Source organism: Dipodomys merriami, unplaced genomic scaffold (genome assembly GCF_024711535.1).
Source record: "Dipodomys merriami isolate MVZ:Mamm:240054 unplaced genomic scaffold, mDipMer1.0.p SCAF_12, whole genome shotgun sequence".
In the NCBI taxonomy this organism is placed as follows: Eukaryota; Metazoa; Chordata; class Mammalia; order Rodentia; family Heteromyidae; genus Dipodomys; species Dipodomys merriami.
This window is the reverse complement of record NW_027202493.1, coordinates 22,060,876-22,075,892: the sequence shown is the minus strand read 5'-3', so window position 1 is coordinate 22,075,892 and position 15,017 is coordinate 22,060,876. Positions and strand designations below refer to the sequence as shown.

The window sequence follows — 15,017 nt, the reverse complement described above, 5'->3', positions numbered from 1 at the left end:
TCTGTTTTCGGAAATGCTGGTTCTGAAGTACTATATTATATGAGATGGTCATGAAGGAATCTGGCCGAAGAGTCTTCATAAGGAATAGAAATACTTTGGTCCAACAAGAAAAGGGCTGAAATTGTTCTTATCTCTGAGCCCTTCAAACACTGGCCTCTTGGAGAGGATGCCAGGAAGAATTAGTCATGACTCAAGCTAGTGGAATTTTTAAAGGCTCCTTCTGACTGGCTTCTTTCGTCCTTAACCTAATCTTCACCTTCAATGAAAAGAAATCTCATTTCCTTTTTTGTCATTTGTAGGGTCATAAATATTCATGTTTCTAACCTCAAAATGCAGGACATATGGACCAATACATGATTGAAAAGATACCAGTGTATTTAAGCTCAGGATTAGGCCTGAAAATCCAATTCTTAGAACAGTTAAAAAGGAATGCTAACAGATTAGCCAAAGAGGAGTTACTCTTAATCTCCAATTCTGGAGAGATATTAGCAAAGAACAGACTCTCATAGTAGCCTAAGCTTTAATAAATAGCTGTGCTTTAATAAATGGTCACTGGATTACCTACATGCCAGAATGGGAGAACAGACCAGTGATTGAGGATTTCTGGGGCATTGGTCAGTCTGTCTACTTCTTGGTCCTATCATCTTTTATTGATGAAACAGGGCTTAAGAAATTAGGAGAAATAATTTCCAAAAGGGTGCTGTACAATTTTGGTTGTGTGCTATATATGGAAAAAGAAATGTAGAATTGGTCAACAAATGAATATGTGCATAAGGCACTTAAATTCCTTGTTCCCTTCCCTCTCTCCCTCCTTCCTTTCCTCCTTCCTTTTTCCTTTCCTCCCTTTTTCCAGGCATTGGTGGCTCATGCTTGCAATTTACCCATAATCTTAGTTACTCAGGAGGTTGAGACCTGAGTAGTTGAAAGCCAACTCAGGAAGAAATGTCCATAAGAAATATCTCCAATTGACCGTAAAAATGTGTACTGAAGGTATAGCCCAAATGGTAGAGATTTGGACGTGAATGAAAAAGCTGAGTGAAGAGCACAAGACCCTGAGTATCACAATAGAAAAAAATGATAGGATAAGAATCTTGTAAACTCCCTCTAAAGAGCACATAAGATGTTTCTTCTGTGGAAGTGTTATATTTTAACCAAAAATAAGGCTTTGATCCAGTAAGTATATCTTTCATGATAACAATGAAGAAAGCCACCATTATTATAAAATAGCTAAAATAGTCATAATGAAAACAGGAATCTTTTTCACTTAGGCACTTTTCTACCTCACTATCAAGAAAGCCAACGAGGCTTTCTGCTCACAGTCTGAAACTAGATGGCGAATCTAACTAATGATGACAGACACTACTTATTTGACTATGAACAATTGCATGTGCCAAGTTCTTTGCTTATACTGATTTATTTAAATCTTTGAGAAGCCCTCTGAGATACTTATATTTATGTAGTGCTACCTCTGTGTTATCCAGAAGGAAGAAGAGGCTTACAGATTCAAATGAAAGGCATGGAAGATAAACTCAGGGGGTAATAATCCTGAAAGGGAGTCCACTACTGAAGTATAAGTGACAAATAGGCTTTCAGCTCATCTCATTAGATATATAGAAAAAGGACATGCTCAAATATCTAGCCATTTTATAGGAGAGCTTGTTTAAAAGGGATATTGAATTCACTTTAAGCCTTGTGAGTTTCTGAGTAGAGCTTCCTAAATCCTGTTTTTAATTAGATTTTTCAGTATATCACAATTGAAGTTTGATTTAATTTCAGTCGATTTGGACTTTCTGAAAGTAGACATAATCAGATAAGCATCAGATTATTAGCTCATGACATAGAGTTTCATCAAGGAAAAATCCTCTGTTTTGTAACTCAACAGCACTGGCTAAATAGGTACATGATAACATAATTTAAATCCTTTTTCTAAGATAAATTTAATTATATAATGCCAGAACTGGTAACTAAAGAAAGATGTAAAAATAAGATCTCTTTGAGAATCTTAAAGCAGTGAAGTTTGAAATAAGAATAAGATTAGAGACACCTGTTACAAATGTAAATCCTATTTTGTTTTGTGTCAATAGTATAAACTTCATAGATTACCTCATTTGGCCTAAGTCCATTATAAGAAGTGAAAAAGTGAACTCTATGTAGAGCCAGCCAAATTCTTCCTTATGAAAATATACTTATTTTTATCAAACTATTCACCTAGGTTTACTTTCCTTTTTTCCTGCCTCTGTCTCTGTGGTTTGAACGGTAGTTTGAACTCAGGGCCTCATGTTCTCTAGACAGGCACTATGCCATTTGAACCAACACCCTCTCACTCGTTTTTTGGTTTTAGTTTTTTTTTTTGGGATAAGATTTTGTGTTTTTGCCTGGATCCTGGTTTATCCTGGATCTCGAACTTCCTACCTCCGACTTCCCACATAGCTGGGATTATATGCGTGTTCCATCATGTCCTGTTTATTGACTGAAATGAGAATTGTACATCTTTTTGTCTGAAAGTGCAGTCTTCCTCATCTCCACCTCTTCAAGTAGCTGGGATTACATGAATGAGTCACCGTGCCTACTGCCTTTTTTTCTTGATCTAAGAAAGTATGGATCATAATAGATTAATTTTAGAGGGTAAAGATAGATCACTACTTCATTAGATGACTTGTTCCAATGTTTGCATTTGTATTGTCCCCTCTCTGCTGCATCCCCACCATCGGAAAGGAAATATACTGTGAGTGTATATCATTTATGATAAAATTCATACCTGTGGTTCTGCTTCTAAGTTGATTTTGAAAGGATGAGCTTTTCCATCTTCTGATACCTGTGGAGACCATAAGCGTGTTTCTGCCCTGAAAATCAAACAAAGTTTGTAAATGTCCAATTCAAGTAGAACTTCTAGGTTTAGTATCCCTTAATTTCCATTGTGATTTTGAGGACACTAACAGCCCTTAATAAATAAATCAAGAAGAAAATTTTTGCTTACTAATTTTTATTTTCCCATTCAATTAGATTCCTTTTAGGAAACTTGAATAGATCAGGGCCAGTTGTAGTGCAGTGTGTGATGTCTAGAGAAAGCAGGATTCCCAATACACGTGGGAATCAAAGAAGAGGGAAGTTCTGAAGGCATATCTTAAAGATAGTAGGAGGTGGACTATGTCTCCCCTCAACCCCTCTATTCTACTCAAGGCATCACAGAAAACAGAGAGGGGCTGGCCAGATGGATTTACTACTGGCATCAAAGAACTGAGCTGTGTTTAACTCTTCTTGAGCATCTGAGACCCAGTGTCTTCTAAGGGACTGGGTACTTAGGGGAGGTACAATATTATGAAGACATAGGAACAGAATCTATTATTTCACAGGACACTGGTAGAGTAGTTAATTGATTGAGATTTTTCTACCTCAAATATGTGTGACTATTGCATCAACAAAGTAATCATGCACAGATAACCATGAAAACCAATAGTTATTTTCAATGGTTGAGATTCCAACTGGGGTTCTGTTAAGAATATCTTATTGGAAGGGGGACAGAATCAGAAATATCTCAGTATTTAACATCCATATGCACACGTATTTCCCACTTTATAATATTCTTTTGTTTGAAATCTCTACAAAACAGAAAACAGGCCAGATGCCGGTGGATCACACCTGTAATCCTAGCTACTCAGGAGGCTCAGACCTGAGCCAAGTGGGGCAGGAAAGTCTGTGAGTCTCTTATCTCTAAGTAATCACCAAAAAGCCAGAAATGGAGCTTTAGCTCAAGTGGTAGAGTAGTAGCCTTGAGCAAAAGAGCTCAGAGAAGGCACCTAGGGCCTGAGAGCAAGACATAGAATGGGCACAAACAAAACAAACCAAAACAAACTTCTCCCCCATCCAACAGCATATAATATAATATTAACCACCAGTTTTAACATGATGACATTTTGGTGCATCAAGAGATTCTTTTAGTTGCATCTCTACATTCTATGCCACCATTTCATTCTATGCTACCGTGAAAAGAGCAGGGCAATAAGCCATTTTCTTCTGAGTTTTTAGGGCCAATGTCTATTTTTATAATTAAGCAACTGGACTACTATAGGGAGAAACATTTTATTTGGTCTCTTTGATCATTTTGACATTGCAAAAAATTGTATTTCAAATTGGCTTATCCAATCCACATCTACTAGGTTAGCTGACTTTAGTGAAGATCAGAATAAAGTAGCCAATATATACAAAAAGCCCGTCACAATTGTAGGCCCTGCCACAATTCTCATTCGGAAGAGGAAATCATTTGTAGTGCTGGTTCAGATTCTTCCCCCTAACAAGCTTTATCACCACAAATTCAAGAACACCTGTCAATTTTGAGACACAGCTGATGGGCTGCTGCCTTAATTCTGTCCTGTGCGTCAGCATGCGTCATGGACTCTGTGCCAAAGCCATCGATCGCCAGGATCACGTCTCCAGGACACAGGTTGGCAGCTGCCGCCTTGCTTCCGGGAGTAATCTGGAAGAAATCAAAGCATAATTTCAAAACAACATCCGGAATTATCCTGAATTTTGTGCCTGACATTTATATTTTAGCCTGGGAGACTATTTTTTAAATGTTTCATGAGGCAGGAAATGTTAAACTTAAGGTAATTCTTAGCTGACCCACGATGTTAGCTCTGTTTTATTACCATGCTAACCAGTTGTATCTCTTTACAAATTACATTGATCTACTATTGTGTTTCTTACTTTCATTCAAAATACCTTCCATATACCTCCACCTGTGAATTTTTTTGATCGTTTAAAAGAAATAGTTTACAAGTTTTGTTGTTGTTGTTCCAGGATTTTATGCTTGGGAATAGTGTCTTACTATATTCAGGCCACTTTCATATTTGAATTAAAGGTGATTTTTGCATTCTGATAATTAGCATCTTTAAAATTCACTTGAGAGAGTACAATGGACTGAATGTGTATCTGCCCACACTTCTGGGTTAAAACTTAACCCTTCCAGATGGTGTTTAGAAGTGGGGCTTTTGGGTGGTGATCAGGTCAGAAGTATGGAGCCTGTATGAATGAGATTAATACCTTTAGAAAGAGAGAGCCTAGGGAGAATTCTTTCTACCACGAGGAGTCTGTAATCTCAGTCTCAGTCATGCTGACACCCTAATTTCAGGTTTCTAGGCTCCAGAAATGCAAAGAATAACTTTCTATTGTTTAAAACCCACCCAGTCTGTTTTGGTTTGTTATAATACCTTGAACTAAGAGAATGGAGTATAGAAATCTGCAGGATTCACTCTTGCATGAGCAAGAAGCCTGACCATATACAGATTTATGACTTTTCTTGTACTCTTCAGAGATCTGAATAGCAGGGTAGAAGCCTCATCTTGAGCATGGGGTCATCTTCAACAGAGGAAAAGGTAGTCTCACGTTAGCCATAAAAAAATTCAGCTAAAACAACAAATTGTTAAAGGTTGATTGTGAGTTAAGTGCACGTCCTGATCCTTAGGAACTACCAACACTAGGGAGGTCTGTATTTACTCATTGAGTCCTCTCCATGAATGAAGAACAGATGGGATAAACAGAATACAATTAAGCTGATAGATTTTAATTGAGCCACATCAGCATTCACATTAAGTGTAAATGGTCTAGACATAACCACTTTAAAACACAGATTGCCAAACTGAGGAAAAGGATGGTCCATTTCATTGCTGGCTACAAGAAAATCCCTATTGATGATATGTTTGGAAGGAGAAGATGAAAAGAACAATTAAGGATTTTGAGAAAATGTTTCTCTGTATTTTCAAATGTTTAAAAACAGAAAATATGAACTATTATGAATGTAAAATATTTGGTTAAAATGAGTAATTCTTTCGATTGCTACCCCTACTGTCAGTTTTCCTTGGTAAATTCCAAGGTATGGTCTACACGGACCATACTTCGAATTCTGACATTTTCCTAATGAGTGATTTTTCTCTTGTGTTGCTGGGTTAATTAGTAGCAAGCTACAGAGTATAGGCATTCATATGATCAGTAGGGTAAACAATGAATACTCTATACTGTGTTGTGAAGCTATGGTATGATATTTGGTAACAAACGTACTAAATATATTTTGGAGCATGGGGGTGAAACATATGGTCTCATGGTTGCTAAGTGAGCACTCACTATCACTTGAACCATTTACTTTATCTGATGACTTTACTGGGATTTAGTCCTATCGTAAGTCAAAGAGCATTGTGTGTCTAAAAATTCACTGTGTATGCTGCAGTATTTAGAATGAATGAATAAATAATGAAGAATGAATGAAACACCTCTTTATATCACAGCTCAGAAAATAAAAGGAGCTAATCTTTATATACCCAAAGACTATAGTTATCAATGCCAATTTATTATTGTTATGTTTGCAAGCTCCCAATATTTAGAGTAGACTAATAGATAAGACTTGACGTAAATCCTAAACTGCTCCCAGAATAAACTGTATTGTTCCTAACTGGGCAGTCATTAATTCATCTTTTTTCTCTATTTGTTTATATTCTGGTTATCCTATTTTACTTTGTGGATCCAAGGGTTCCAAGTTAATCTAAACAAATAATACTTAAAGGTCTCAGTGTCACCACTAAAATGTTGGTTCATTTTATTTCTGTGATCAGCTTGTGATTTCCCAGCAGGGGCAGCTGATAGAAGCGAGGTGATAACAAGTGGTGTTTGTTATATCTTCGCCTTTGGGAAGTATTTCTTTTTTTATATGTAAGTTTTTTACTGTGAAAATATTGTACAGAGGGGTTACAGTTACATGAGCAAGGTAATGAGTACATTTCTTATCAAACATTGTTGCCTCCTCCTTTGTTTTTCCCTTCCCATCCCTTCCCTCCCTCCTCCACATCTACACCCCCCCTCCTGCCTAGATTGTAAAGTTCGTTTTTCAACATAGTGTCTTGTACATCTCATTGTTACAATGGGTCAACCTGTATCCCTATTTAAACATTTTGTTTTTTTCCCTTCCCCTCCCCAAATTATACCAACATCAAACACAGTGAAAACAAGGGTTATACCATGGGGGAAGGACATACAAAGCAACAAAAAAAAATCACATGGTACCTTATAAATATATTAGAAACAATAGCAAGAAAGAAAAAACCACTTGTGTCCCTACCTTGAGGTTCATTTCACTTAACTTCATCTTATCTGGTCATATGTACATAGCTTTTGACCTTTTCTACTTGTCCCAGACATATACTAGTTACTGCAAATAAGGGAAACCATGGGACCTATGTTTCTTTGGGCTTGGCTTACTTCACTTAATATAATTTTTTCCAAGTCTTTCCATTTCCTAACAAATGGGGTGATATCATTCTTTCTGATGGAGGCATAGAATTCCATTGTGTATCTATATATGTATACACACGAACACACATATATATCACATTTTCTTGATTCATTCATCTACTGAGGGGCATCTGGGTTGATTCCATTTCTTAGCTATGGTAAATAGAGCTGGAATAAACATAGTTGTGCTGGTAGTTTTATTATGGTCTTGTTTGTGATCAGTTGGGTAAATGCCCAAAAGTGGGTTTGCTGGGTCATAGGAGAGCTCTATGTGGAGTCTTTTGAGGAACTTCCATACTACTTTCCAAAGTGGTTGAACAAGTTTACACTCCCACCAACAATGCAGTAGGGTTGGGAACTGATTTCCATTTAGTTTTCCCAGACCCAGATCTATTAGAAGAACAAAAGTTTCCATCCTCAGTAAAACATAGAGGGATAAAAATAATGTTAAACTTTGGAGTTTTCTCTAGATATAGTATGCCAAAGTCAGTACTTGCTATTTTTAAACTTTTAAGACAAGGATGCTTTTCTCTGAGTTAACACAAGAAAGTATGGTTTAATGTGTTTGCTTTTAAAGCTCTTCAAAGCTTCACTAATACACTTGAGTGGATTTGAGTTATCTGACACCCATTTCTGATTTGGGAAAGTTATTTTTTAGCTTTGGTTAGGATGAGCAGAAGGTAGGGTTGTTTGTAAATGTGCACACTTTACACAGTTATTAGAACTCAGAGAATGCCTAAGTAACAGATATTGAATTTATATGTTAAAAAGTGACTTATTTAAAAATATTAAATATTCAATATTACTAAAATGTATTAACAGTAATACAAAAGTTAAGAATGTTTCCTATTCATACAAAATGTTATATTTTAGAAAGTATTTTTTTCTCACACCTTTGCTCTGATAGACAATGTGAATAGAGAAGATGAGGAAAGGTATCTGAATAACTTTTGGCTTTCTGGTAAGTGGACAGCAGCTACCTAACTATGTCACCAAGAGTTCAGATACTAGTAGGAAAAGTGTTTGACAGCAATGGCTAGAATGCACTGGTGACTTTATATTCAACTTCACAATTGCTGAGGAAGAATAAAAGATGTAGACAGAGTACGAGAAAGAGAAAATATGAGGCCTTTACTTTTTCTTAATTTTCCATTTCCACTAGGTTGGTGATCAGAAAATGACTATTATATTGGTCTGGTTTTAATAAGTTAAGCCATTTGTTTACACATTAAAAACCTATTACTTCCTAGAATCACTTTATGATTTACTATTATTTTTATGCTATAATAGTCTTACATCATAATTAGTGTATTACAAGAGGTCTTTGTTGAACATAAAGACTCCATCCTATTCCAGATGTCTGGGATCAAGAGTTAGAATCTATGGGAGAAGAGCCAGGGAATTTGTGTCAACAGCTGCCGCTGATGATTTCTTTTGTTCACATTAAACTATTACGTGGGTCCATTTGGGAAAAAATACTAATTCAAAACAAAACAGTGCATCTGTTATGTCTTATTTACTATGAAACACACAAGAGAAGCCCAACATATACCTCTGTTATGTTGCTGATATTAAGAATAAATATGGAACTGGGCACAATGGTATAGAGAGACCTGTGGTCCTAGATACGCAACAGGCTGAGGTAAGAGGACCCTCCCTCTTGAGTCCAGGGGTTCTAATAACACCGCAATGAGAGAAATCAAAATGGTCAAGATTTTAGAGCAGGGCAAGAATGTACTGAACAACAGCACTGAGAACATTGATCAAATAAACTTCATAAGCCATTACTTATCAAATAAACGTTACTTGGCTTCCCTGGCAACAGGAATTCTCCAGCACCTGGTTGCAGTAGATGTTTCTAGAGGCATATCCACGGTCAGTTACAGCACAATCCCTGCATGCAGCTGGGCATGTATACTCAAAGGTTATCTGGGTGTTTCTCTTGTGTGGCTGGCATAAAAACTATTCTTTTATTGTTATATTGAGTGACTGTTATTTCACTTAATCCTTAAGACAATCTTGAAAATAACGACCTTGATTTTAACATAAGAAAAGTGATTTTGAATGAGTGTAAGAAACTTGCTTAGGATTAGACATCCAATTAAAATATAAAATTCCCTTAGGACTGGCTTTAGAGCCTTATAGCTCTCTCTCTCCCTTCCTCTCTCCCTCCCTCCCTCCTTCCTTCCTCTCTCTCTCTCCCTCCCTCCTCTTTCTCTCTCTCTCCTCTCTCTCCTCCTATCTCTTTGGCCATACTTTTCTTGTGGTATCCTGGACAGAGTGTATAATTATAGTTTATGTACATGACCTACCTTTTCCACTTGAAGTATAAGCTTCTCAGGCAGAGAACAGAAATCTTTCTAAATTATGATTGTGTCCACATAGGGTCTTCCACATCTATTATTGTATACATATAATAGATATTTTGGAAATATGAATATTGTGAATATATAAACCAGTGTTTCCACATGGAAATAATCTTTACTAGCACGAATTGTATAGTTTTTTTTTTAAATTTCATATCAACCCTGCTACTACATTTGCTTTAACCGGGAAAAAGGATTGATTTCAAAAGAAACATTCCTTTCTAAAAGTTCAAATTTCAAAAAGAGTTTACATTGTATGCTTTTTTCTGTGTTAAAGCCTGCAAAAATACAGAACACATTAACAGTGGCTCTGTTGATACTCAGGACCATCTTGGCCTTGCCTGTTACAATGATCTTATGCTCTGAGAAGAAGGGGGGCTGAGTGAAGGGAGGAAGAAGAATTTGGTAAGAAAGGCACACTGTCATCAGGACTCACTTTGTCATGCAAAGTAAATAATATATAACTTGTTTGTGTGAGTAGACAGTTTCTGGATGGTTTAAGAACCTTAGAGAGAGACTCCTTAGCATCATCTTGCAAGAAAAATAAAAGAAGCTCACTGGGAGATGTAAATCTTCAACACTATTCTATGAACTACTTAGGACAATTATAGACAGTGTTTGAAAGACCACTTCCTCCCTTAAACTGAACATCCCAAACTTAAATTTTATCTTGCACAAAGTATATGGTACACTGGTCTAGAAACTGCTGGTGACTCTTGTAGACTTACCTCTGTTGATGTTTCCCCACCCTGCCTCTGGCCTGCCCCCTTTTGCTGGTACTGGGGTTTGAACTTGGAACTTGTGGTGTTGTATTGCTTGAGTGATGCCCCATCCAAGATTTTTGCTAGTTATTTTGGAGATAGAATCTTACTGACATTTCTGCCAAGGCTGGCTTTGAACCATGATCCTTCTGATCTCAACTTCATAGCTAGGATTAGATGTGTGAGCCATTGGTACCAGGCTTTATCTGCTTTTGGTGTGTGTGTGTGTGTGTAGTGCATTCATATACTCCACGGATTGACCTCAGGTGTTTCCATTAGATACAATGTTGCCTAAGCATTCTATCACTTGAGCCATGTCCTAATCCCTTTTGCTTTTAGTTTTTTGTTTTTGTTTTGTTTTGTTTTCAGATACTGTGTTAACTTTTTGTTGGAACTCACCTTTGAAACATGACTCTACTCTCTCTGTCTCCTGAGTGTCTTGGATAGCAGACATGTCCCACCATGCTTGGCCTGATATATGTGTTTTTTAAATGATATAAAGATTCACTCCACTGGTTAATTGTTTTGTCAGTCGTTAAGAAACAGAGACTGTCTCAATTTTGTGAACTGCTATTTCAAGTTTATGGAGAGAGTTACACTTGTCACTTTCCTACAAACTCTGGACAGAGCCTCATTATCTAGGGGCATTGATATTCAGATACCCTTGGTCTCTAATGGAGTTACGTCCTGATAAACACCAAGTTCTTTGTGCAGCCTAAAATATTGTTAAGTTGAAATACATTTAGTAGGCCTAATCTATTGACCATTATATACTATAGCAGTGTAGTACAACATGAAGTTTTCATTGTTACTCTCATGATCACGTGTTTGACTGAACATAGCACCAAGACAGATTAGCATAGCATTTATTCTAACTCAAACTCAAAATCCCAAGTATGGGATTGATGCATTATGACTTTCGTATCTTTAGGAAGTAGCACTATTGTTAATTGGGGACCAATTAATGTGTACATTGGCATAGTGAAAGGCAGGAAAAGAGAAGAGAGGAGAAGAGAAGAGAGCAGCACAGGAGAAAATAGAAGAGGACAGGAGTAGCTTAGAGAACAAAAAAATGACTTCAAGAAATACATCACATGGATTTTTTTAATGTTAAGTATGAACATTGGTATTTCATTTCTTTCTATGATTTTTCTAAAATAGACAACTAACAAACTCACTTTCCTTGATTCTTATGATGGAATATCTTTGGCATATAAAATTACACAAAATGTGACCAGTTTAGTCGGTTAATCATCTTGTCTGTATTTATGATGTGCTAGCCACTATACTAGGCATCACAGGGCCCATCACAAAGCAGAAAGTTTCTGCTCTCTGTGAGTAGACAATCTGGCAGGACCTTGATACGTTTAAACATTTGTGGAACAGGCATGACAATAGGAGAGGGAAGAGTCCATCAACCGATGAGATGACTATTATTAGAAGAAGGCTCGGGGACTGATGCTTGAATGTCTTTCCATAGACAAAGAGGAAGTGGGGCTGTGGTGAGCAAAATAATTCTGGGGATAGGGGCGCATCTTAGAAGCAAAGACATGCGAAGGAAATTTAAGCAGCCCAGAACAGCAGCATGGAGTGAAAGAGGTGAAAGTGAGAGAAAAGGAAGATTGAGGGAAAGAAAGTTGGAAATGAGGATGAAAAGTTGTAAATGCCCTGCAGAAGAACACAAATTTAATTAAAAACTGGGAGCGATGGGCAAAATTTGTATTTCAAAGATGAATGGTAAAGATATGCAGGGTGAATTGAAGAGAGGAGACAGATGTCTGGGTGTGAACTCAGGGAATTTTGAATAATCAGGGTGGTTAAAAATGGGAAATAGCAGATTTTGAAAGTAGACTTGATGGGACCTTGTCACAATGGATGGTATAAAACACCTGTTCAGAAATATCTGAATGGTAAGTGGGATTTTTTTCCCCGCTTGTGGGAATGACAGAAGGCAGGCTTGGGAGCAGGTTGACATGGTATCCAATCCATGTAATTATTGGTAGGCTCATGACCTCTTAAGACTCATACTTCTCACCTTCAAAAGGCAAATCTACTACCCTTCTCGCATAGGATCATTGTGAGTCTGAAGTGAGTTAATGAATATAAAGGGCTGAGAAAAACACACAGCAAGCTCACGCATATAACAACACATACATAACCTTATTTGCCACTTTCTAAAACAATATAAAAATTATCAAATAAGTGTAATAGCCACATGGGTTGTTTTAAAATAATACATCTCAGGACTCCTCCCACCCCAAATGATTCTGAATGCACTTATAGTTTCAATGCAAGTATTCTTAAGTAGGTATTCACCAAGGAATACAAGGCCAAGAGAACATGCCTTCATTTATTCAACATAAATCCACCATATGCATGGTTTTAGGTATGCATGGGACACGAACACTTTAGTTGAACCTGATGTCCTGGAGGTAAAAAATAATTGGAAAACAAAAACCAGACTCCAAAAAAATAATCATGTCTAGTCATGCACTGTTAATAAATCAAGTATCAAATTTTGGGGCACAAACGAGGTAAGAGTTAGAAATACAAGACAGAATTGGTTTTTCAGATAATAAGGATCATTTAACAATAGCTTTTGTAGTCTATCTGCAGAGGTAAACATTGTTTATGACGTCAACAACTCAAAAATTCAAGCATACCATCATACAGACATGTTACATGTAATAGCAAAATATTTCTTTTACAAATTCCCTAAAATATTTTCCTGACATAATTATTTCTTTTGGATTTAATCTACATATGATTTATTCTTTGTTATGATTCAAGAGCTTATTTCATTTAATATAAGCAAATAAAGGCAGTACTCCATAAACGAAACATATTTCTTAGCAGAGTTAATGGTGACTGTTTTCTTTGGGACATCTATAAAAGGAATTGCTTGGCCCAGATCACAGAAGCATGTTCTGCTTAGTTTACTTAAGAACGATTTGGGGGGTATGTTAAGTTTTCATGTCTGATATAAAAACATATGTCAAATGTGTTTATATGTTTTTGAAAAATGTAAAACAAAGCTTAAAATGATCCACTGTATGCATCTGGATGATAAGTGTTTTGAGACATTTTACAAAGAACACTGGTTCCCAAATGTCATAAACAAATGTAAATATAACAGAATGGAAAAGGTATATCCTTGTTAAAATCTGTAAGTGATCAGATTATGAAGCATACATTTATAAAATACGGCATAAGCAGTTGGAAAAAAGAAAACATTTTCCAAAAGTACGACACTCCAGAAGTTTATGCCTTTAAATTAACCTTAAAATGCTTTATACGTGAGAGCTCAAATGATATTTCTATTTCTTAAAAAAACCCAAAAAATTCATGTTAGAAAAATATCAACCAGACCAAATAATGCGTTAGAATTAATTCTAGAAGTTTTCTGACGGGACACTAAAGTTTTTAACTTTTAAAATTCTTTTCTCATTGGGCAGAGCTTCAGACAACATGAAGGAAAAGTTTGACTTTGATATTAAAGTTTTTTGTTTTTTAAAGAGTTACTCCTCTGTGGTACTTGCTCTCCGGTAAACTATCTAAAGTTTTCTTTGTAGTTTGAATTATAGGTAACGATTCCTCAGCCAAGTTCTCAGCTTTGGAAAAATATTTATTCCAAATGCTTAGAAACCCAGGAATACACATTAGTAATATTTTCCCCGTCTGAAGTGATATGGGCTGTGCCAACTTGGCCAACTCAGGTTGCATCCTGACCAGAGTCGGGCCTTCACCCCTCCCACGGGGCACCCCATCTCTTTGTTCCCAGAAGAAGATGGGGTGCAGGGAGAGCCCAGGCACCCCGACCTTTCCAGCTTCTTCTCGGAACCCAGGGAAATCGCACTGTCAGTTGACTTCTCAGAAAGGTGCCAGGGACCAAGAGTGGGCAGGACTTTGGGACTGACTTAGTGACACCTCAGAACTGGCGTTGCATTCTTCAAACCTCAACTTACCGGGTGGCTGCTGCCCAGCTGGGCACCAGCAGCCCGGGACCCCCCGGTGAACCGTCCCGCCCCTCCCCGCCCGGGGTCCGCCCTCCTCCCCTTCCCCGGTGCACTCTGCCATCCAGAGGCGCTCGCTGCGCCTTCCCGGGGACCCCACAATCCGGCGCTTGCACAAGCAATTAAGAACGGAGAACACCTACCCTGGTGATGACCAAAGGCTGGTTGAAGTCTATGCCTCCCGAGAGTCTGAAGCCCCAGGGCGCAGGGCCCGGGAGGACCACGTTCTGGGGCATGGTGCCTTTTGTGGGGCGACCTTCTACAGGTGGGGAGGCGCAGCGAGGGGAGGCGCAGCACACCGCCGGGGTCCCCGCCGGGACAGCCCCCTCCACCGCGCCGCGTCCCGGCGCTGGGGCCGGCCCGCCGGCTTTATTCCCGCGGCCGGGGACGTCACCGCCCCGCCCCGCCCCGCCCCGCCCGCCCACGAGAGCTCCAACTTTGGAAGTGGGAGAGGCGCCGGGCCCCGGGGAGCAGCCACCCCGGGCCGCGCAGGAGGAGGCTTCGGGTTACAGCCTCCATCATCCCCTTAAAGTTACACCTGTCCTGTGTATCCTCTCCCCCCCATCTCGGCAGAGCACGTTGCTGGAAGTGGAAAAGCC

At 38.2% G+C, this 15,017-nt stretch overlaps 1 protein-coding gene across 4 annotated transcripts in view; it reads right to left on the bottom strand.

The window, feature by feature from the left end:
* The window catches only part of Pdlim3 (PDZ and LIM domain 3), a 30,655-nt gene extending 15,872 nt beyond the window's left edge, over positions 1–14,783 (bottom strand). The window contains exons 1-3 of one of the 4 annotated variants that reach the window (XM_070016383.1): positions 14,562–14,783; positions 4,323–4,474; positions 2,759–2,843 (exon numbers count right to left, since the gene is read on the bottom strand). In XM_070016383.1, coding sequence (XP_069872484.1) covers positions 2,759–2,843; positions 4,323–4,474; positions 14,562–14,654 — 330 coding nt within the window. In that variant the 5' untranslated portion in view covers positions 14,655–14,783. The remainder of the gene's footprint in view (positions 1–2,758; positions 2,844–4,322; positions 4,475–14,561) is intronic. The other 3 variants (XM_070016379.1, XM_070016381.1, XM_070016380.1) reach the window with 3 other exon arrangements.
* Between the last annotated feature and the right edge of the window lie 234 nt (positions 14,784–15,017).